General features: G+C 36.3%; 1 protein-coding gene across 1 annotated transcript in view; it reads left to right on the top strand.

Moving 5' to 3' along the window:
• The window catches only part of FBN2 (fibrillin 2), a 242,819-nt gene that overhangs the window by 127,835 nt on the left and 91,568 nt on the right, over nucleotides 1-23,416 (top strand). Inside the window, exons 9-16 of the mRNA XM_077911529.1 lie at nucleotides 2,726-2,878; nucleotides 4,554-4,781; nucleotides 5,781-5,918; nucleotides 10,832-10,951; nucleotides 11,858-11,983; nucleotides 12,841-12,963; nucleotides 14,853-14,975; nucleotides 20,523-20,675. Coding sequence (XP_077767655.1) covers nucleotides 2,726-2,878; nucleotides 4,554-4,781; nucleotides 5,781-5,918; nucleotides 10,832-10,951; nucleotides 11,858-11,983; nucleotides 12,841-12,963; nucleotides 14,853-14,975; nucleotides 20,523-20,675 — 1,164 coding nt within the window. The remainder of the gene's footprint in view (nucleotides 1-2,725; nucleotides 2,879-4,553; nucleotides 4,782-5,780; nucleotides 5,919-10,831; nucleotides 10,952-11,857; nucleotides 11,984-12,840; nucleotides 12,964-14,852; nucleotides 14,976-20,522; nucleotides 20,676-23,416) is intronic.

The following is a 23,416-nucleotide window of genomic DNA, read 5'->3' as shown; positions in this document are numbered from 1 at the left end:
ATGTGTGCTTACCTCTTAAGATTCCCATTTTTGGGACGCCTGGGTGGCTCAGTGATTGACTGTCTGCCTTTGGCTCAGAGCATGATCCCAGGGTCCTGGGATCAAATTTCATATTAGGCTCCCCACAGGGAGCCTGCTTCTCCCTCTGCCTATGTTTCTGTCTCTCTCTGTGTATCTCTCATGAATGAATAAATAAATAAATAAATAAATAAATAAATAAATAAATAAATAAATAAAATCTTTTTTTAAAAAAGATTCCTATTTTCACTTCATTGTGAGTCTGTATTTTTCCCTTTCTTTCATGACAGTTGGGTAATGTATTTTTAAAAATATTTTTTCAAATTTTATGCAGGATGTTCCAGTTGGGAGGGACATTCAGGGTAGCTGATCCACCATTCTGCTGGAAAAGAACAAATACTGTCCTATTTAATTCTGCCACTAACCCTGTTCCATGAGGAGGAAGAGTTAAATATAGCTACAAAATCAAGTAGTAAGATTTCGAGGGAAGACCTAAATCTTCTGATTCAAGGATATGGGTTTGTTTTGTTTTGTTTTGTTTTTGTTTTTTCTCAAATTCATTGGTACAACCTCCTCCTCGCAGGAGAATTAAAGAGAGAAACACATTCAACCCACTTTGTAATACTGAGTGTGTTTTGTAACCACAATTATTGTTGAGTTCAGAACTTTCTTATCTACATTTACATCCTATTCTTGAGGAATGTAGCAACTGAGTAAATTTAGGAATATGATACTTGGGGTTTCTGGAATAAATATTCCAGAACTTATTTTCCTGCCTCATTTTTGGGCACAGAAATCTACCTGTGAACTTATTCCCAGTGACAGTCTGTCCAAGCCCAGCTTGTGAGGTTTATGAAATGTCTGCGGTGCTTTCAAGTATGCATGCATGCTTCAAATTTAGTACTTCACTTTTGGGCATACTAGGTTTCTTTTGGGAAATGAAAGGCGGTGTTCTGATTCTTACAGGGAGTACCTTAAAGCCAATTCACTTATTGAACAACAGTTTAGAAGCTACCTGGATGTACTACAGACCATTTGAGAAAGTAAAATACTTATTTTAAACTCTGTATCCTGTATAAAAAAATAGACGTTACCTATTAATGGAATTTTTTAATAGTTTCATCTACATTATTTATATGCAGCTCCTGATTGTTGCAGTACATATTTCTTCTTGCAGTCATAGACAAAACTTCTGCAAAGCTTCTTGATGAAAGTTGAATAATATATATTGCTTACAATAAAGGCAATTTTAGTTTAAGCCCATAAGGCTTACAGATGATATCAGTATTTTATACTTTTGGAACTTTGCATTTTATGTTCTCTTTTGGTGATGTCTTTCACCCTTTATCTACTGTTATGATCCATTCTCTACCCTGCTGCTAGGGTGATGTTTATTATAGTCATGTTTGATCATATTACCACTCTACACCCAATGCTGCAAGATAATCCACAACCTTCTTACCATAGCATCTTTCCAGGCCCCATGGTTACAACTTGGTCCTCACCTTACTTTACTTGTCTTTACCATTTGCATAACCCATTGCCCCTAATTCTTGAAAGTATCTTATCCAGCCTCAGGGCTTATAACTGCATGAGTACAGGTCATTCATAGGTATACATCTTCAACCTAACCATTCCTCTGGGTTCTAGGTTCCTATATTCAACATCTCAAATGTAAAAGATTTTAAAGAGAAGCCTTGTGCTAAATCTCCTAATCTTGCTTTTTTCCTCTTTTTTTCCCATCTCAGCTGTCTTAAGTCAAAAACTTAGGAAATTTCCAAGACTCTCTTTCTCTCATACTGCACCCCCAAGCAAGTTCCCCCTGGGCTGTGCCTTCAGAATGTCTGCCCTCTGACCACTCTCATCATTGTCACCACTGCCACCATCATCCAAGCTACCATTATCCCTTACTGATTACCTTCACTGGCATTCCTGCACTCAGTACAGTCAACAGGCCAAGAGATCTTTAAAAAGTAAACCATTATCTATCCTCTAATTGAAAGGATCCAGTGACTTGTATAGCACTCCACATAAAATCCAAAAATCCTTCTCTAATGATCTTACAAGATTATACATGATCTTGCCCTCTGAACTCAGTCGTCTGCGCTCCCTTTTGTGTTCCTTCTCTGGCCACATTGGCCCCTTGATTTTACACACATCAGGCCCATCGCTGCTTCTTCTTTGAACTTCTCTTCCTTCAGATAACTGAGTGGTTCATGCCTCACATTATGCAGGTCTCTGCTCAGATGTCTCAGAGGAGCTGTTTGTGATCAACTGTCTAGAATAGCAACTATATCAGTCAGGTATTTGGTTAACAAACAACCATAAACTCTCAGTGGCAAACAATACTATGCACCTGCAGGTCAGCTGGGGATTGGATAATCTAGGGAGGGATTGGATTCTTGCTTTCCTTTAAGCTCTGGGCCTGTCTGGGCTTGGCTTCTCGATGTAATATGAGCATATATCTGCTTCATGCCTTTCCTTTCTATATCCCTGGGGTACAGCATGGAATAAGTGTTCAGTGAATGTACAATCAGTAAATAAGTGAAGAAATGAACAAATGTCATAGAAACTAAGAAAATAAATAGGTATAATAGAGGTAAGTAGAATAATCCCCTTCACTTAGCCTCTTCTGATATGTAAAATAATTGACGCCAGACCCTGAAATAATTCTGCCTTGCCTTCTGTTTTCTTCCCACATGTTCAGATCAGAGAACAGGTACGTGTTTCTCGGGCCTGGTGAATGGTCGCTGTGCACAAGAGCTCCCGGGCAGAATGACGAAAATGCAATGCTGCTGTGAGCCTGGCCGCTGCTGGGGTGTTGGAACCATTCCTGAGGCCTGTCCTGTCAGAGGCTCTGGTGAGCAGCTGAGTGCTAGTCCCTCAGGACAGGTGGTGGTAGGAAAATTAGCAATGCTTGTGTACTTTGCTGTCCTCCTTGAAGTCAAGTCATATGTGTATTCCTTTTATGGTCTTCAGTGTGACTGAGCTGTTTCTGTGAGGGACAGGGTTGCATTGTTTATTTGTATCAATTTTGATTTTATCCACTTTTTAATATCAGAAAAATTCCTGAAACCTGATTATGGCTTGTCTTGGTGCAAATATTTTTTAAAAATTATTTTGAACATCAGTATTTCAGTTCAGTTTTAAAATCTCCTGATCTTTCATTTCAGAGCTTGGAGTTTATTCAAATACATTAATTTATATTTTATTTTAGGAGTGTCCTTAATTTCTAGTATCCCAATCCTTGAAGATATTTCCCCTTTTTAATGACTTGAATGTTAAGAATAAAAGGGTAGGAGGATACCTCTCATTCACTTTGCTGTATTAACTAACCGTATAGCTGGGCCATATCAGGAAATTACTTTAGGATAAATGAGAAGTAGCTCCTTTTATTAATGTGATACAAATAATAAATTGAGGATTAAAGTTTATCAATCATATAAAGGCACATCAATATGTTTTGTCATATTGTCTTTATGTTAAATTATGGTATTATGAAAATAAACTTTTTGAACTATGCTTATCAAGATATGTATCTATATGTACTGTTACGGAGAAAAGGAAAAGATAAAAGCCCATTCTTTCAAAATTTCTAAGCTATAAAATATCAAAATTGAGTAATAAAAGCTTTAAAAATGCACCAGTAATGTATAGTATACAATTTTGGAAATTTAGTCTTACTAGTAATATATAACAGTAATGTTAATACTGAAACAATTGCTTAACTTAAATAATTTTCATTTCTACTGACATGATGTTCTAATTCTGAGAACCAATGAGGAAATAAGGAGCTTGCTTCTTTTCTCTAAGTTTTGATACTTTCACAAATAAGGAGCAGATTGAAAAGCTAACTAAACACTGTTTTCTGTTAAAGTCTACATACTAATATCATAAAACAAAGAAAGGAGATGGGAAAAATCTATAGGTATGATACTGAGGACTTTACAAATAAAACCAAATCTACAGAATGAATTACTGAGTGCTTTAATTTTCATCCACTTAAGTAAATTTCTTGCATTCATAGTTCCATCTAGAATTTTACGAGTGGCACTTGGGTACATGAAATCAAAATGCACATATAGACAAGTCTTTGCTTATGCAACTTAGTTAAAATATGGCAAATAGGGGCAGCCCTGGTGGCTCATTGGTTTAGCGCCACCTTCAGCCCAGGATGTGATCCTGGAGACCCGGGATTGAGTCCCATGTCAGGCTCCCTGCATGCAGCCTGCTTCTCCCTCTGCCTGTGACCTTGCCTCTCTTTGTCTCTGTGTCTCTCATAAGTAAATGAATCAAATCTTTTAAAAAAATAAAATGTGGCAAATAGATTTTCATTTTTTCTTCCTGAAATATATCTATACCTTTTCCTGCAACTGCTAGCCTTGAAAACCTGGATCAAGATATAATACCTTACTTCCTTACTTAATCAGATCAAATAATATAGATAAGCCAAAATGTTCTTACAGTATACAGATTGATTTTTATCATATAGAAGGCCATGCATCTGTGTTTACCCGGCTTCTCTTTTCTTCTAGAGGAATATCGCAGACTTTGCATGGATGGACTTCCAATAGGAGGCATTCCAGGGAGTGCTGGTTCCAGACCTGGAGGCACTGGGGGGAATGGCTTTGCCCCAAGTGGCAATGGCTATGGCCCAGGAGGGACAGGCTTCATCCCCATCCCTGGAGGCAATGGCTTTTCACCTGGAGTTGGGGGAGCTGGTGTAGGGGCCGGGGGACAGGGGCCCATAATCACTGGACTAAGTGAGTGTTCGCTTTTTGTGTAGATTCTTTAGTTTTCTGCCTTAAGTGATATTATGATACCTAACATTTTTTTTCAAAAGGTGTGTGAGTGTGTGTGTGTGTTAAAACCCCTTTCAGGTTCTAAAATATAAAGTAGTAGTAAAAAATTCTTAGGAAAATATTATTTTTCTGTTCCATAAACTTTCTAAATTGGAGAAAAGAAGAGTGACCCTCTTTGAAAATAAAGATGAGAGCATGGTCATACTCCAGTCCAGATGACGCCATTAAAGAGCATGTTTTTGGTTCCAGTGTATTTCATTTGGCTGTTTGGAGTTGCCCTATTCATACACCCCTTGAATTATTTTCCAGAACCATTTCTCAACTGAGATAAACTGAACAAGTCTTGCTCTGTGCCTATCCAAATATTTTAATGAAATATCTTTCTTTTCCTCACCCTTTTTTTTTGTTGAATAACTTGGGCTTCAGGCCAGAACTGGCATTGGTGTACTTGACATTTAAGTTCGTTCTTTTTGTAAGAACTGCTCTTGCTAATAATATTTAATGATGTCCTACAGTGTTATGTTTATTCTTTTTGGCATATAGCCTATTTGCTATATCTGAATATTCAGCACAGTTACGAAAGAAAGAAAGAAAGAAAGAAAGAAAGAAAGAAAGAAAGAAAGAAAGAAAGAAAGAAAGAAAGAAAGAAAAGAAAGAAAGAAAGAAAGAGGGAGAGAGAGAAATGGAAAGCATTCAAATGTACAGTAGAACATTGCTGAAATTTTGAAAAGACATCATTATGGGCAGAGTTTCCAGATGTATAACTTAACAAATGCACATTACAACCATGTGTCTCAGGAATTGTTTTTGGATCCTCAACATTCAAGTTTTAATAAAATAGAGAATAATGTGAACCTTTGATATGTACACCTAATGAACAGACCTTTTAAAAATTCAACTTTAATAAAAGTGCTGCATGTTGTAATGCTGAAATACCATTTTTGCTTTGATTTTCTGTAGCTATTCTGAACCAGACGATAGATATCTGTAAGCACCATGCTAATCTCTGTTTAAATGGGCGTTGCATACCTACTGTGTCTAGCTACCGATGTGAATGCAACATGGGATATAAGCAGGATTCAAACGGGGACTGCATAGGTAAGCTCATGATTCTTTAATCCTTCATTTTTTCATAGCTTTAAGACTGTAGAGACAAATTAGAGTGAAAATCATTTTAAAAGAAAGTCTTCTGAAGCAAAGCTAATTTCCAAGCTGTCTCCTGTGTACACCTCCTGCTCAAATAACCCCCTTTATGAATCTCTCAGTTTTTCCTGACCTGTATATTATGATTTCTGTGTCTGCCTCCCTTTCTCCTTCCTTCTTAGCTGAGCAGCACTAGGTATATGGTGGTCATTACCATGCTGAGGAAGGTGCAGATTGGGACCAGATAGGTGAGGAGTCAACATGTCCCAGGTGAGGGATATGTTGAGTGTTAGGTATCTAGGGCATTGCGTTATAAAGGTCTAAAGCTAAGAGAAGTGTTCAGAACTGCAGTTATAAATCAAGGCATCTGTGATGTACAAGTGGCTGTTAGAACTTTGAGGGTGAGTATTATCACCCAGGCTGAACCACAGCAAGAGTGGAAAAATAATAGTAGTACTGTGGCTAGAACCCTCTGCCACAGCGACAGAGTCCCACTAAAGAAAATTTGCTGATACCATTGATGAGATAGCAAAATAATTCCAGAAAGTATTATGTCTTTGAAGCTATGCAAGGATACCCTTTGAAAAGTAGTGACAAGTATGAAATGTGGCAGAAGAATCAAATATAATGAGGGCCGAGAAAGCTATTGGATTTTATGATGAAGAGGGTTTTGATGACCTCTTGAGAGTAGTTTTAGTTTAGGAGTAGTTTAGCAAATGATAATGTATATGCTTTGTAATTAGCATAACCCTAAATACCTGATTTGGATTCCGGTTTTCTGTCATATAGATGAACAGGAACAGAGAGTATCAAATTTTACCAGGATAAACTGAAAAGCTTTAAGTGTACTATGATTATGAAGGAAAATGTGAGCCAAATATGTTTTGGAAAAACTAATCATTCTAAACTACATACAGTTGAGAACGATTAAGTAACCTTTAACTCACGATCCTTGCAGTTACACAGGTTTTGCACTGCACAACTATAAAGGGACCATTCACATAATGGTCACATTTATGTATAAATGTCACACCCCAGGGTTATTTAGGGTATAACCCTATGCAGCAGCCCTGGCTTATCTGATACTACTGGATGTTTGTTTAAGTGATAGACCGGGGTGGGTGGGGAGTGGAATACCATGAAATATGGATATATTTATTATTATGTGACTTGAAATTGACTTTCCTACCAGAAAACATGATTATAAGTATACAATATATAAAATATCTTCTCTCATACATACATATAAAATTACAGTGTATCAAACTGAAATTTGATTCTTTTATTATTATTAATATTTGCATTCATATGTCACTTCATGGTGCACTAACCAGTAAATAAAAGTAGGCCAAAAGTTTAATCTTTTCTGCAAAATAGCCAAAGACCACCATTTATTTCATATAAGCATCCACGTGTGCTTTTTTCTACCTAATAAAACAACTGTACTCTGGGGGATTTTGTGAACCATTGATATAAAATGAACTATCTTTAAGGATCACAAATTTTGTTTCTGGAGTCATTCTTCCAACCAGCTTCCTCAACAAGGGTTCCTTTAGCAAATTTAGTCCTGCAGAAAGTGATTTCAGTAACCATTTTTTCAATTTTTCCAAGGGTGATGCACAGGTAGTATAACTCCAGATGCAGAGGATGTGAGCTAATCACATAAAGTGAATGTCCAAAGGTAATAATAGGTCCTTATTTTTCTGAAACTCATGTGAGAAGGGCTGCTACGGATGCTTTCATAAACTGTCTAAAGTAGCATTGGGATTGCATGTCTGTACAGTTAATGTGTTAATATATCTCAAATTTGTGTATTTTACCCAAGCAGTGTTACAAACAGTTGCATTCTAGATTGATCTCATCCTCCTGTCCTGCAAAGTTAAAACCCAAATGAAGTTTAGGTTTATTTATTATTTATTTAGATTTATTTATTTATTTCAGAGGTTGGGGGAAAGAGAGAGTGAGTGAACAGGGGAGAGAGGCAGAAGGAAAGGGAGAGAGAGTCTCAAGCTGACTCTGAGCTAAGCCTGAAGCCTAATGTGGTGCTTAATCCCATGACCCCGAGATCACGACCTTAGCTGAAACCAAGAGTCAGTTGCTTTAATTGATGGAGTCATCCAGATGCCCCAGTTTTTAGTATTTTTAATTCAGTACTCTGTATAAGCTTGAGGTTATAAATAATAAGGTTAGGATATCAGAAAAAGTTAAAAAGATATAAGTTATCTAGTGTTTTAATTTATAGGAGCCCAAGATAAGAGTGGTAACTAATTTGTACTGTTTTGAGGAATAACAAATTGCCCCTGCTGTTTGGGAACTTGTGTTAGATACTGATGAAGTGTCATAACGTGAAAAGATAATAACTCTATTAAAGGATCACAGAGAAAGAAAATAAAATCACATCCCTTTTGCTATTATAAGAAGTAGTCCTGAGACCTAAAAATGTTCTGTTTACTCACCATGTTTTTCTCTCCTTTTCCTGCTATCAAATGTATTTCTGCAACTCTTTTATGTCTACATAAGACAAACAACTGTTAGCAATAGGATTTGACTCAATTCACATCATTCTGTTTTGGGATAGTAAGAAATAATTCCTGTTTCTTTTGGGCCAGAGGTAATCTTAGAGCCCTTGCCAATTAAGTGTTGGCTAAATTGGAATATAAAATACTTGAAAAGTATTATTATTCTTTATTATGATTTCTATTATTAGTAGCATTTTATAAGAATACTATCCTTACGCCAACACCCAACAGTATCTGAGAATGTAACCATTTTGATAATCAACCTCTTTCAATTATTTCACTTATTTTAGGAGTTTAAAAATCCTGTGAATTTTGCTTAAGAATATTCAGTCCCGATAGGAAGAAACTAAAGTGCACAGACTGTAATGTTTAAGTACTCCCATTCCTCTACACAAGGCAAAACAAAGGTGATCATTTGGAAGTACTAGGCTGTGACACCTCAGAATCAGGAGCCATGAAGTGTACATTTCATAACATGACAGTGGTTATTTGTGATTAGTCTACAACTTAAAATCTTACAGTAATCCTCCAAAACAAATGGGATTTGAAAGTCATGTATTTTAAACGCACTAATAGTTTTTTGGTGAGTGTTTTCACTTCTAAAGAAGAAATAAGTCAGTGAACTACTCTATCTTTCTGTCACCCTTGGTGTGATCTCTAAGGGGCTAAGGAAATAGAAATGAATTATGACTGTAATGGCAAAATAATTAGCAGAGCTGTCCTAGCACTGAGAGGCCTTGGAAACAGGTTCTCAAGGAAGGAAAAGGCCCTGAAAAGTAACCTTCCTGGAAAGTTTACCTCAAGAGAGGGGGTTGGGTGCATGGTGTCATGTTCTTCACTAGAATTGAGTTTTACAGTGAACAGCTTTACAAGCAAGCTTCTGAAACATGTTTTTAGTTGTTGCATTTCAATATTACCAGAGAATTTAAGTAATTTTCAACTGCAAACTCAAGGTGATAATTACTATTCGAAAGTCCAAAGTATACTTTATATGCTTGCTAATGCTCTGAACTCTGTCTTTTCTCATTTTGCTTCATTCCTTTGGCTCAGTAGAATTGATGTTATCAACCAAAAGTTTAAATGTAAGTTAATCTTAATGGGCTGAAGGCGCCCTTGGATGAATTGAAAAAGCATTTAATCCTGTTATTCTCTGTTGTTTTGATTTAATTTGCTATGAGATTTTTTTGTTCCCCTCCTTTACCAGAGAGGGCTTAATTGCATTTAGTCTGAATGTTTATATAAATGAGGTTGGTGAGTTTGATAGATTACAGTTCCTTTTTTAAGAACATCTGTGAAAGCAGTAATCTGTTTATTAAAATGGTAAACCTGTGAATTCATTTGATTGTTGTGCTCTCCAATTTAGCTGAAATTGTATATGTTAATAGCTTCTACATGTATATGAAATGGCAAGTCATTATGCCCTCACCAGCCAGCAAAGTTTTCAATTTACTAGCATTTAAAATTATATTTAGTGGGCATTGCTGAGAGAAGATGAATTTAACTTTTTCTGACTCTGGCATGTGTAATTTGTCTGGACTCTGAGCAGTCCAAACTGTTCAGTCCGCCATTTGGTCTTAAAGTCCCTGAATTCTGCGATGGGTTTGCATTTAATCAAGCCTTAGGAGAGCTTGAATGAAAAACAGTAATGTTTCTCACATTTAGGATCTGAGCTAGTATTTGCATTGAACTTGGTTTATGCAAAAATTTCCTGTGTAAGATCCTAAAGAAACCCAAGGCTGCTGAATGTAATAGACTTTGTTTAAATTAATTTCCATTTTCTATTCCACCTTCTGTTATATCAAACAACCAAGCCTCAGTGCATATATAGTTACATACCTAATTGAGGACATAATAAAGAAATTCCACAATCTGTCAATTTCTTTCTTTAAAACTAATGAAAATGACAGCATAAACCTATAAATATATATCTTTGAACATCTTTCTTGGGTTTCCAATACTGTACAAGGCTTTGAGGAGACTGTTAACTTGCCCAGATTGCTATGTATAAGTGTTAGAGCGTTTTATAACTCATGGCTGTGTGTTTCCAGAGTCAGCTTAAAAAAAATCGTTTCAGAGTTTTTAATCACTGTGCATTTTTCAAAATGAAAAATCATTATTTCTTGATTAAAGCAAATTCCTTTATGCTTTCCAATATGCAATATTTTTGTAAATCTCTAGACTGGCCTCTGTATTTGAAGAGAGGAATTTTCATTCATTTATAAATACTCCACTCTTTAGACTATTACCACTGACTGGCCTTCTCTCAAATTTGGGAGGCCTAAATGTACTTTAAACAAACATTTCTAGGAATGGAGTGAAGTCTGTAATGGTTTCTTTTGCTGCTCACAGATGTTGACGAATGCACATCAAATCCCTGCACTAATGGAGATTGTGTTAACACACCTGGATCCTATTATTGTAAATGTCATGCTGGATTCCAGAGGACTCCTACTAAGCAAGCATGCATTGGTAAGGCAGTTTGTGTTCACATATGAAAATGTTCCATGAAATATAGTGACCCGGGCTGTTGAGGTTAAAAGTAAATTTATTAAAATAAGACGTGGAATGAAGTAAGTGCTGTTGCATTACTACAGATTTATTTTATACTCCCCTCAGATGTGCTTCCTTTATGCATGAACACTGTTTGCATGTATAACCCTGGCAACATGATATTGGACTTTGCAGAAAATTCAGTTTGTCTTCCTTCCTTAGAACACCGCTTCCTTTCTCCAAGTAACATCGGTAGCCTTCCTGCTCTCTGATTAACGGAGCTTAAGATTTATAGGCGTTTTCAACTACTGTTTTCTTTGAACCTCACATATACTCCAACACCAAGTCAGGCCTCATCTTGATTCACAGTTTTGTTGCCATACTCCCCGTCCACCATCCTCCACACTCTCTCACTGCTAATTCATTGCAGAATTCTTTCTGTAGATGACTCTGCTTATCTTCTTTTTCATTTCCTACTCACCCATGACTAGTTGCTTGGCTAAGCTTGCCTAGCAGTCTTCATCATGTTGCTCTTAACCCAGGTAGTTTGAAGTTATTGTGTTCTTACTCAATAGCTTTAGATATCTTCGAACAGTGTGTCCAAAATATTTGCACCAGTCTTTGTACTGCACTGTCCACCCTCATCTAGCCTCCCAGCACACCCCATCCCATTTTTCTCTTTCTTTTCCTCTTCAGCTGCTACAAGTCAAGACTATAAAAAAAAAAAAAAAATCTGGTGACAGATGGAAGTTTGTCTAAAGAAGCAACATGATCTTAGATATTACATGTAAAAAATTGAATATTGAACATCACATTTATTATCTTACTGTTTTTATCTGTGGTTATTGTAAAAGAATAATATTTGGCCATTTTTCATTGTCCCAGATATTGATGAGTGCATCCAGAATGGGGTTCTTTGTAAAAACGGCCGGTGTGTGAACACAGATGGAAGTTTCCAGTGCATTTGCAACGCTGGCTTTGAATTAACTACAGATGGAAAAAACTGTGTTGGTATGGAAATTGCCTGCCCCCTTGCAAAAGATTTTTAAAGGATATACATTTTTATTTAGAACCGTATATACTATTTCTATGAAAGCTTACGCAACACACATATAAGAATACTTTAGATGACTTAAGTAAAATACAAATGCATTTAACACAAAACAAAGTCAAAGGATGGATTGTTTAGAAATGTTATAACAATGAATAATTTCCTGCTTCTGGAAATTTTCTGTGTGGTATATGTTTAATTATAAGTAGTGGTTTTTCTTGGTGGTAGTTTTAGCACCTACAGAATTTTACATTTTGCCATTACAACACCAACAGATTAGAAAAGGTCTCCTCCTGACCTCTAGTCTGGGGGAATATAGAAATGTTTGGCATATGTGATAAACAAATCTCTAAATTTGAGGTCCTGGTGATGTCTGGCAGTGAAGTAGATACCGGCATCCCACAGAAATACTCTATTCACACAGCAACACATTGTATTTCACCCACTAATGGAAGTCCAGATCATTCCACTTGCATTGACATTTATCATTGCTGTATTCTCCCTTACGGAAGAAACTCCCCCCTGAAATCATATAAGCATTTTTGCTAATCAAAGTAAGGCTCTTTTCATGTGGCTTTAATAACAACTAAGCACAACATTTACTTAATTTTTTTCCTTTATATATATTCCCTTGTACTAAAGGTCCTTCACATTCTCCACCCTCTTTGCTCTCACTTTTTTGGCATTCACATTAGAAAAAAAAATCAATGAGCACATGGTTCATTTATGTAGTGGAATATGATTGGTGGTTATTTGTGGAAGGAGAGGGAACCAGTTCCCCCAAGGCCATGGTGTAAGTCATTCTGCTCTCCTGCAGATCATGATGAATGTACAACTACCAACATGTGTTTGAATGGGATGTGCATTAATGAAGATGGTAGCTTCAAGTGCATCTGCAAACCAGGATTTGTCTTGGCTCCAAATGGGCGTTACTGTACTGGTATGTATGGCTTTGAGATAGGAAAGTAACCATGATTGAAACCATCTTTTTTATTTGAATGAATCATGCAAGAATTACTTCAGTTTCTTCATGTGGATTTCATATTATTCACATCTCTTTCTAATTCAGTAAGGCAGGTGTCTAAAGCTTCCTAGAAAAACACACATTGTGGTCTAGGGAACAGTAATATCTTTACAAAAATAATAATGGTGTAGGAAAAATTAAGGGAATGACAGATTGGTTCTAGCAAGTCAGGAAGAGACAATGTAGAAGTAATTTCTCTGTACTCTTTGCCTAAATAAAAAAGAGGAAGAAAAAATCTTGAAAGGTTTTTATTTCTGTGCTCTGAGAACTAGATTTTCCACTATCATTCATTACTTGTTTTGTTATTACATATTTTCCATAAACTAATCTAAAAATCATTATATCATTATCTAAAAATCTTGTATCGACTAACTGAAGAAATAATTTGAATGTTCCTGTCAGTTTTATTTATGAAGCCATTTTAAAGACTAAGCTCTAGCAATAATTTTAGTAAGCAAAAGAAGTGCCTCTTGGAAATGAATAAGATTATATCTAGTTTATACTCACAATTAGAATTTAGTAAGATGGAGCAAATTTTGCTTTTTTTTTTCAGTTTTCTCCTTTTAGATGAAATCAACTCTTTGAATCCTTTCTACCTTCAATTGCACAAACTTATCTGAATACCAAGTAATACTTATAGCCAATTCCTGTAATTGCAATGAAATTCCAAGAGAAAGAGAGTTGAAAAGAGAAAGATCAAGACTGATTTTTGTGTTTCTGAATAAAAAATAGTGTCTTGACTATTCGAGAAAGGGGAATATACTATTCAATAAAAATGTAGTTTTTTTATTTCAACTTATGACTGAGATGTCTCAAGGTTAGCTGACTTGGATTTAAGACAGGATTTGAATTTTGTGTTATGTTCCAGGGTGTAGTGTTACATTACAGCATGTAACTTTATTTTAGCATTGCCTAAGAAACTTACATACACATGTAAATATGACCTCAACAGTTTCTGTTGTCTTGGAATTTTTTAATTTATTTCCTTACTATAGATACTATAATCTGCAAATCTTAAAATGTTCGTGATTTGGTGGCCTGTGTTGAAGACTATTTTTGCCTTTCAGGGAAGCCATTCATTGTTGGGTTATATTTGATTAAATTCGAGCAGGTTGAAAATTAGGTCAGATGCCCCATGGGGCCCCTGGGTGTCTCAGTCAGTTGAGAGTCTGACTCTTGATTTCAGCCCAAGTCATGATATCAGGGTGGTGAGATCGAGCCCCACATTGAGCTCTGCGCTCAACACTCAGCGGGGAGTCTGCTTGAGATTCTCTCTCCCTCTCCCTCTACTCCTCTCTCCCCACACCCTTGCTCACTCTTTCTCTAAAATAAATGAATAAATCTTTTTTTAAAAAAAGAGAGAGGGAGAGAGATGGTCCCCTATTTTGTTACTATGAAAGAATCAACTTAATATTCAAACAGCATCTCTCTTTATTTGAATTTTATGTAAGTGTAAATAAAAGGTAATGACAAACATTTACCTTAGTTTTAAGAATGGGTTTCATTTAATTAACTTGAATTAAGTATAGTTTAATATTAAATGAAATTGGCAGATAAATAATGAAAAATGAGTGTGTGAGGCTCTTTTTTCCCCCTAATCGGTAAGGTTTCAGTCATTCCCTCTGAAAATGTGTTTGAAAGAGTTGTATCTAGATAAAAGATTTGTTATCACATCTGTGTGTCCTTCCACAAATTATACAATGGAAAACAAAAGGTTGACAGTCTAGAGTGGTGACAACAGATGAACTCTGTAATAATATTAAATTTACCCAGTAATGGCCTGGGTTGTGCTTCTCTCTGGGCAGATGTTGATGAATGCCAGACCCCGGGAATATGCATGAATGGGCACTGCATCAACAATGAAGGGTCCTTCCGCTGTGACTGTCCCCCAGGTCTGGCTGTGGGTGTAGATGGACGTGTGTGTGTGGGTAAGTGAACCATTCTGTAATGTCCCCAGTGTCCAAGTGATCTTGGAAAAACAAAGACAGATCCGTACCATGGAGAACTATTCAGCCATAAAAAGGAAGTAAGTATTGATAAATGCGCAAATATGAATGAGCCTTGAAAACATTATGCTTGGTGAAAGGAGCCACTCACAAAATCCCAGGTAGCATATGATTCCATTCATATGAAATATCCAAAGCAAACAAACATACAGAAACACAGCAGATTATTGTTGCTTAGAGAAGAGAGGGTAAGGGTGCCAAAGAGGTTAAGGGCTAAAGGCATTTTTGAGATAGTGAAATGTTCTAAAACCAGTTGTGGTGATGGGTATATGTATCTGTGAATATATTTTTAAAGAACTATTGAATTATATTCCTTAAATGGGTAAATTCTTAGGTATGTAAATTACACCTCAGTAAAATGGTTTAAAAAAAATGTACAGTGAGCCCAGCAAGTTCCTTGCAGAAGGCTCTGATAAGATGCAAGTCAGAAGTGTTGGAAAAGAAAAGGTATCCTCAAATCAAAGTACTTGATAATGTTAGCTGACTGAGTCTTTACGTAACAATAGATTTAGATTTTGTAATTTTAAACAAATAAGATATGAAATGGGGATAAACCCTGTTTTTACTCAAACACACTGTAAAATGTAAGTAACTTCTACTGTAGAACTTGGACTTATATCAGAAGGTAGAAATGTTTTCACATAGTTTTTTTTTCTCATCACTGTGTAGCTAACTATAGAAACGGAAGAGTATGAGAGAGAATATATATTTTATTCTAAACCGTTCCCCAAAAAATAAAAAAATAAATAAAAAATAAAAAATAAAAAATAAACTAAAAAAAATAAACAGTTCCCTATAACTTCACTGTTTTTAAGAGGGTGCTCTTCCCAAATGGGTTCGATGCAAACCAGGGTTAGTAGGCATCAGCTTTAAAGAGGCAGACAAATCACAAATGTCATTAGCATTTCAGAACCCAACCATAATGTCCTAATGACACCAGCAGAATGAGTTAGTTGTAAAAGCTTAATTCACTTATTTCTCCAGTGGGCTTTCATAGGACCCGTAGGGTGCATTAGCCATTGTGCACCCTCTGTTTTTCAGGTGACTCAGTAAAAGGCCTGCAAACTCATTGCTTTAAGAGCATAGGTGAAAAAAAAAAAAAAAAAAGAGCATAGGTGAGAGAAATGAAATTCTTTCTTAGATATAGATGATAATACTTTTCTCTATGACAACCAAAACATTTGGGTCCTGAAAGAAGGGGGAGGGGGAAAAAAGCAACAGCAGATGGAAATAATCTGTCCACTTAAGTTCATCCACTGTCTCCAGTCTAGGATTTATTTCAGCTTACAAGATTGTCAGCACTTGGTTCAGAGGTATTTTAAATACAGCAGCCAGAAGAATGTACCTCCTTCCTGCTTACGAGAGCTATTTTCACTGACTTTAATGAATGCACTTTCCCCCTTCCTTTACCTAGATGATTCTGTTGAAATCTATGATGAGTACAAAAACCAGTTTTGGAGGAAGAAATTATTTTTCCGTTAAGCAACCAATCTAGGAGTAGTTATAAGAAATTCCGTGTTTCAAACACAAATCTGCATTTTCTCATCCACATACTGAAAAGGTATCAGACATTGTTGGAAAGCCTTCAGGTTTTCACAGTTGTGGTCAATTAAAGTTTTTGAAAACACCATTTGTTCTGTGTCTAAAATTATATATTGCTATTCCCATAACATGCTAGATTTTTTTTCATCTCTTCTGCCTTTAGTGATGTCTTTGAGATGTGTTGATTCTTAAAGTTAGAGATGAATCACTACTATGAATTATTGTTAGGATTAGTGCTTCAATTTTAGATTTATCTTTTGTGTACTTTTGTTTCCTTAGACACTGAGATGTTAGTTTTTATCTTCAGAAACTATTACTATTACTATTATTAAACTATTACTGTAACTAGTATGTTGAAGAAGCATGACACATAGGCAGGACAGAAAGAAAAGGCAACTATATTTAGTCTCTTCCGTCCTTTTAAAATGTATCTTTAAATTTATTCAGTAGAAGCTATTTACCCAATAAGTAAAGAAGAAAAACCAGGCAACCCTATAACTTTACTATTCTTTTTTTTTTTTAAGATTTTATTTATTTATTCATGAGAGACACAGAGAGAGGGAAAGAAGCAGAGACACAGGCAAGGAGAGGGAGAAGCAGGCCTCATGCAAGGAGCCCGATGTGGGATTTGATCCTGGTCTCCAGGATCACACCCTGGGCCAAAGGCAGGCGCTAAACCGCTGAGCCACACAGGGATCCCCTAACTTTACTATTCTTAAATCTATGTAATGAAAACAATCTAAATTAATAAATTAGAATGCCTGGTACCATATAATAATATTCTAAACCTGACTTGAAGTTACAGCTTCTCTTGCGAGCTCAGACATTCTTGAGCAAGATATTTTCTGATTCCACAAGGATCAAAGTGCAGGAGGAAGGGTGAGAAGGGTGAGAAGACAGAAGCACTGGTGACTTTCCTAGGATAGCTTCAAGGTTTCTGGGCTTCCCCAGTGTTTAAAGCATCCCTTCCTTTCATAGTTCCTCTGGAAGCATTCAGCTGCCCTTCCTGAGATGCAGACACTGCCTTTTTCTCCTGGGGGCCCTCCTGGCCCACTCTCTGGTCTTTTAGCAATCCATTTCAGAGGCTCTCTCTGATTGTCTCACCTCCATGCCATTGCTTTAGGACCCTCTCTCTCTCTTTTTTTTTTTAAGATTTTATTATTTATTCATGAGAGGTACAGAAAGAAAGGCAGAGACATAAGCAAGAGGGAGAAGCAGGCTCCCCACGAGGAGCTCGATGTGGGACTTGATCCCAGGACCCCAGGATCACGCTCGGAGTCAAAGGCAGATGCTCAACCATTGAGCTACCCAGGTGTCCCTAGGACCCTCTCTTCATGTGGCCCATGCCTAATCCAAGTGGCATGCCGTCCTTTGCCCTGTTAACCTTATGAATAGAGGTGGATGTCACTTGCTCCTCCAGTAGGAATTACAGCCACTCACTTCTGCCTGTAGGAATCCCAGGCAGAGCCGGGCACAAAGCTCTTCACCTGCTCCCTGGAAAGTTCTCTTGGGACCAGTGGTGAGGATGGAAGCACCCCGAACTCATGAACGCATAATCTATCTCTTGACAAAAAAAAAAATTCCTCCTCAAAAAGTCCTCTCTTAATTGTCACTGTTTCAAATGATGTCGTCTATATTGGGAGGGTTTTTAGGACCTGACAAGTGATTTTCCATATCCACTTCCTTCAGGATGTAGTCTCAAAATTCACCTCGTTATTTGATATTTAGCCCCTTGGGAATTCAGCTTAAGTTTCCTTTTTTCCTACATTAGCTTAAGAGTATTTTGATATCATTATCAACACTGTTGGACACTTCTGTTAGCTGAAAGGTTAATTTTCTTTATCCTAGTTATGGTCCTTAATAACTCTGTGGACTTGGGCAAGGTACATTACTTTTCTTTGCCTCCTTTCCTCATTAGTTTTTTGAGAATTAAATAAGTTAGTATTAGATTTATTTATACAAAGCTCTGAACAGTGTCTGGAATTTAACATGCCCAATAAATTAGCTATTGCAGTTATTATTGTTTTATTAAACTAGAAGAGTGGCCTCACCTCTAGGGCATAGATGTCTTGGAGTTGCTACTTTAAGCAATAAAGAAAAGTTGACACTCAAGAAAGAAGAATAAAATTAACATTTTGCATCTATGCATACTTTACCAGCAGTTGTAGAACCTGAGAAAATCCTTTAAAAATTCTATTCTTTAAGAAAAGTCATGGAGAAATTTGATAGCACAGAAAAGATAACAGCTCAGCAGTGTTTAGGTCCAGGCCCGCACCAAAATATTTATGTGATGGTGCTTTCAGTGCCTCTTCCTTTGTCCACCTATGAGCAGTGTCTTAGTTAAAATGAACTAAGATTCCAATCTGGTGCCTTTGAACAGTTAAAGGTTGACTGTCCTCATGAAAAATAGAAGAGAGAAATAAAGTAGTCATCATGTTTTTTGGGTATTTCCTATGTGTTTCACATACTGCGCTTTGTGCTTCACAAACAACTCTCATTTATGATATAAATTCTGTCCTTATTTAATGGATGAGAAATGTGTTAAATATTTTAAGATCCATCCCATAGGGACCAGAACCCAGGACAATTCATGTTCCCAAAACCTACACATATGTTACATTACTTTCTCTTCCATGGACCTTCTCCTGTTGGGTATTCTAAACAACTTTGTTAATCTGTAACCCATACCAGTATACAATGTGTCTCACTCTTCCAGTGAGTACCATAGCTTTTTATCAACTTGCTTTTAAAAATTGTATGAAGATCATGTTCTCAACATGAACACAGAAATAAATTTAACTGTTCTTTGATGCTTTCTGAGGTGATAGATGTCATCCTAGGAACTCATAAAAATCATATTGTGAATCCTAAACTATGTTCTTCTATTCGTGCATATTTGTCTTTGAGTCAAGTCCTACTCTTACACATAACTCGGAGCTGACTTTGCCAGACTTCATCTCAGCAGAAGCAGAAGGGGACAACATGTCCTCTCTCTAGGGTGGTTGTGGTAAATCTCATGTCCTCTTCCATGTGAGCATTCACACATCTCATTTTCTGGTGTAGCTGTAAATCTCACTATTTTAATGAGAAACATCACCAGATCATAAGCAGTAGGTGACTCAGTAGGTTACTCTCTATAATAAGTAGATGAAGTTATTTCCAACAAGTTGTGAATAACTATGTCAGCATACTGTTTAAAAATCATGCTGCTTCTCTGGCCTCTCTGGTGATCTTCGTTTTTCATAGTTCACCATTTACTGTCTCATAAAGTTGTAGCATATTTTATGAGAATTCAGAGCAAGAGCCTAAGTAGTGTATGCTTCTTCGGGACATAGCATGACACAACAGGAACAGGAAGAGCGTTGGAAGTCATGTAGCCTGAGTATAAACTCCAGCTTGAGCAGTGAGTAGTCTAGGACTGGAGCTACTTACAGAATCCCTCCAAATCTTGTCTTCCTCATCTCTAAAATATGGATAATGATCACTGTCCTATGGAGTTGGTGATCAGAATGTTTAACAAGATTATGTCTGTAGAGCCACTAAACACAACACTGAGGACACACAGCAGTGGCTTTAATTTTTACACCTGGGTTTTTTGTGGGTCTGAGATTAAGACCCAGTCACAGTAGTCAACTGGGGCTTGGCAAGAAAAGCCTTCTAACTCAGAAAGTTGAAGTAAGAAATTTCTCCAAGTAGTGTCCTCTCAAGGTTGTTTACCATCCTGCACTTCATTGTTCCTGAGAAATTCAGTGGAAATAACACGTGTCATTTTGAGTATAGGATAGCCAGTGAAAGAAGAAGAGAAGTGGCAGGTGCCCTCTAGAAGTTTCCCATCTAGTAGCTACTTAGGTGAAAAGAAGCCCTCAGCTTTGAAATCTCTTTATCTCCATCAACATTTCAAATCATTGTTCTTTTATCTCCTTTTAGATACTCACATGCGCAGTACATGCTACGGTGGGATCAAGAAGGGAGTGTGTGTCCGTCCTTTCCCTGGTGCGGTGACCAAGTCTGAATGCTGCTGTGCCAATCCAGACTACGGTTTTGGAGAGCCCTGCCAGCCCTGCCCTGCTAAAAATTCAGGTAGTGTCATTGGCCAGTTTCACATCTGGTGAAGAATCTAGAAAGGTAACATTAGGTATCTGGCCAAAGAGGACATAAGCTCTGTTTTCAGTTGAAGAAATCAAAATTTGTGTTGGTATGTGAGGCATAGAATGAGGAGATTTGGCCTGTATTTACCTATGATCTCTGGGCAAAGTACATACAGGGAATAGAAGAATGTATTCGCTGACCTAATTAGGATTGTTACAACAGATTACAATTAAACATGGATGCCTTAGCCTCACTGTTTTTGATCTTTCATATCACTTTAAAGATGAATAGCATAAAATCTCCTTGATACGTTCAAGGTTATAATAAATTCATAGGAGCCTGATTATATTTATTTATATTTCATCTTCCACAGCATAGTCTTAGTCTATAGTCTGTCAGTAGTTCCAGCAAGTAATAAACACTTTTACTGATTTATTCACAAATACATGCATATTACATGGTCTAATTCTTTGACTATTCTGTGACTCGTAGTTATCTATATTTTTACAAAATCTGTACTGAATTTGTGTAAGTACAATAGGGATTCAACAATAAATGCAATCTCTTTTTTTTTTGAAGTTAAGAATAGTTGGAAGTATAGACAGGCAAAAACATAAACTACAGTTTAGTAGTTTATACTGGTTAGTGCCTTACAAAGGACAGAAACAGAGAACTGGGAGAACATGAAGAGGAAGGAGCAGTAAGTGGTTTTGGGAAGTTGGGAGGGACTCCACGGGGCCAGGGGTGGGGGTGGGTGACTGCTCAGTTTGGTTTTGAAAAAAAAGAATAAGAACATTCCAGATAGAAGGTGGAAGAAAGGGATTTTAGCAAGGGGAAATGGCTTGTAATTCTTTTGAGAATCCTAAGTGGATTGTTCAAATGTTAGCAAAGCATCAGAGTTCTCTAGAAGGGAGGAACTTCTTTTTTAAAAAAACAAGAAGAGTTAATGTAGGGAATTGTGCCCTAAAAATATTTAAGTCAATTATGCATATACAAAAGAAGTATAGAAATTGGTAACAAGACTAGATAAAAAAAGAGGAGTAAACTAATAAAATCTGGAATCTAGAAACAGATGTGACAATAAATGGGAATGTAGGATACAATAAAGATATCGGTAAGGAAAGATTGAAGTATTGAATATTGTTGATAAATATTAGGAAAAAAAGATGTGGAATTAGCTCCCTGCACTAGACTTACAAAATAATCCTCTTTTAGTTAGAATATATTAACTATTTGTTATTTTGTAATAATAAAGGACTCTCAGAGCAGAAAGCCAACATTAAAATACACATATAAATTGGAAAAATGTGTTTCTTAATTTGTAAGGAATTTACATTAATTGGTAAGGAAAGTTGAGATCATCTATAGAAAAAAGTACACTATGCACAAACAAGATTTCACAAAAAAACAAATGCCAATGGTAGAGAACCACGTGATAGAATGTGCTAAAGTTAAAAAAAATTAAAACAAAGTATCATTTTTATTAGATTGGTAAAGTTTAGATGCTTGCTTTTGCCCATATGAGTACTCTCTCATACTGCTAGAAGGCTAACCTGGGGACATGTAAAAAGAGGAGAACTAGCAGAAGCCTTAAAGAGAGGCATAAATTCTGAGCAGTTTTACTTTCAAGAGATTAACCTAGTGATAAAATAGAATTTCACATTATTTATTATAATTGCTAAAAGTTGGACAAACCTGATCTCATCATTAAGACATGGCTTGAATAAATGTGGTACATCTACATAACAGAAAAAAATACTAGTCTATATTTAAATGGAATATTAACATAAATGTATATGACAAAGTGCAGAGGATCCTACCCTGCTCCCCTCTTAAACCTCTGTGATCTAGGCAAATCATTTCCATCTCTGACCCAATTTTTTCAGGTGTCAAAGAGGGGAGATAATGGTATCTAGTTTGTGAATATTACTCAGCTATGAAAAAGAATGAGATCTTACCATTTGTGGCGGCTAGGATGAACCTAGAAGGTATGATGCTTAGTGAAGTAAGACAAAGAGAGATACCATATGATTTCATTTGCATGTAGAATCTAAAAATCAAAACAAAGCAAACTCATAAAGTCAAAAGCAGACTCATAAATACAGAGAACAAACTAATGGTTGCAAGGGGGTGGAAGGATAGGCCAAATGAGTGAAGGGGAGTAGAAGGTTTAGGCTTCCAGTTATGGAATCAATAAGTCACAGGGATGAAAGGTAGAGCATAGGGAGTACAGTCAGTGGTACTGTTACCATGTTGTGTGCTGAGGAATGGTAGCTACACTTGTGGTGAGCACAACAGAACATATCAAATTGTCCAGTTGTAATGTTGTACACCTAAAACTAATGGAACATTGTGTGTAACCTACACTTCAATAAAAAATATATCTACTTTTTAATATTGGGAGGAGTAAATAAATTATTAGAGGTAAAATGCTAGAATAATACCAGATACATGGTAAATACTGTTAGACTAAGTATTGTCTACTATAATTTTGTTATTGAGAGAAAATAATGAAAAAGCACTCTCTACAATACAATTTGGAGTTTTTTTTAGTTTCCATACATAGAAAGTATTTGTAACATTTATTAATATATTAGCTATGTTCAGAGTGATAATAACTTAGTAGTTTTTATTTTTATGTTTATCTGTGATTTTGGAATTATTACAATATGTGCTATATTTCTATGTGCTAGAAAATAATAATTTTTTCATTTAAAAAATTATTACTAGTA

This window comes from Canis aureus, chromosome 10, assembly GCF_053574225.1.
Source record: "Canis aureus isolate CA01 chromosome 10, VMU_Caureus_v.1.0, whole genome shotgun sequence".
In the NCBI taxonomy this organism is placed as follows: domain Eukaryota; kingdom Metazoa; phylum Chordata; class Mammalia; order Carnivora; family Canidae; genus Canis; species Canis aureus.
Note: the sequence above shows the minus strand (reverse complement) of the source record. Positions and strands in the feature narration are given on the sequence as shown.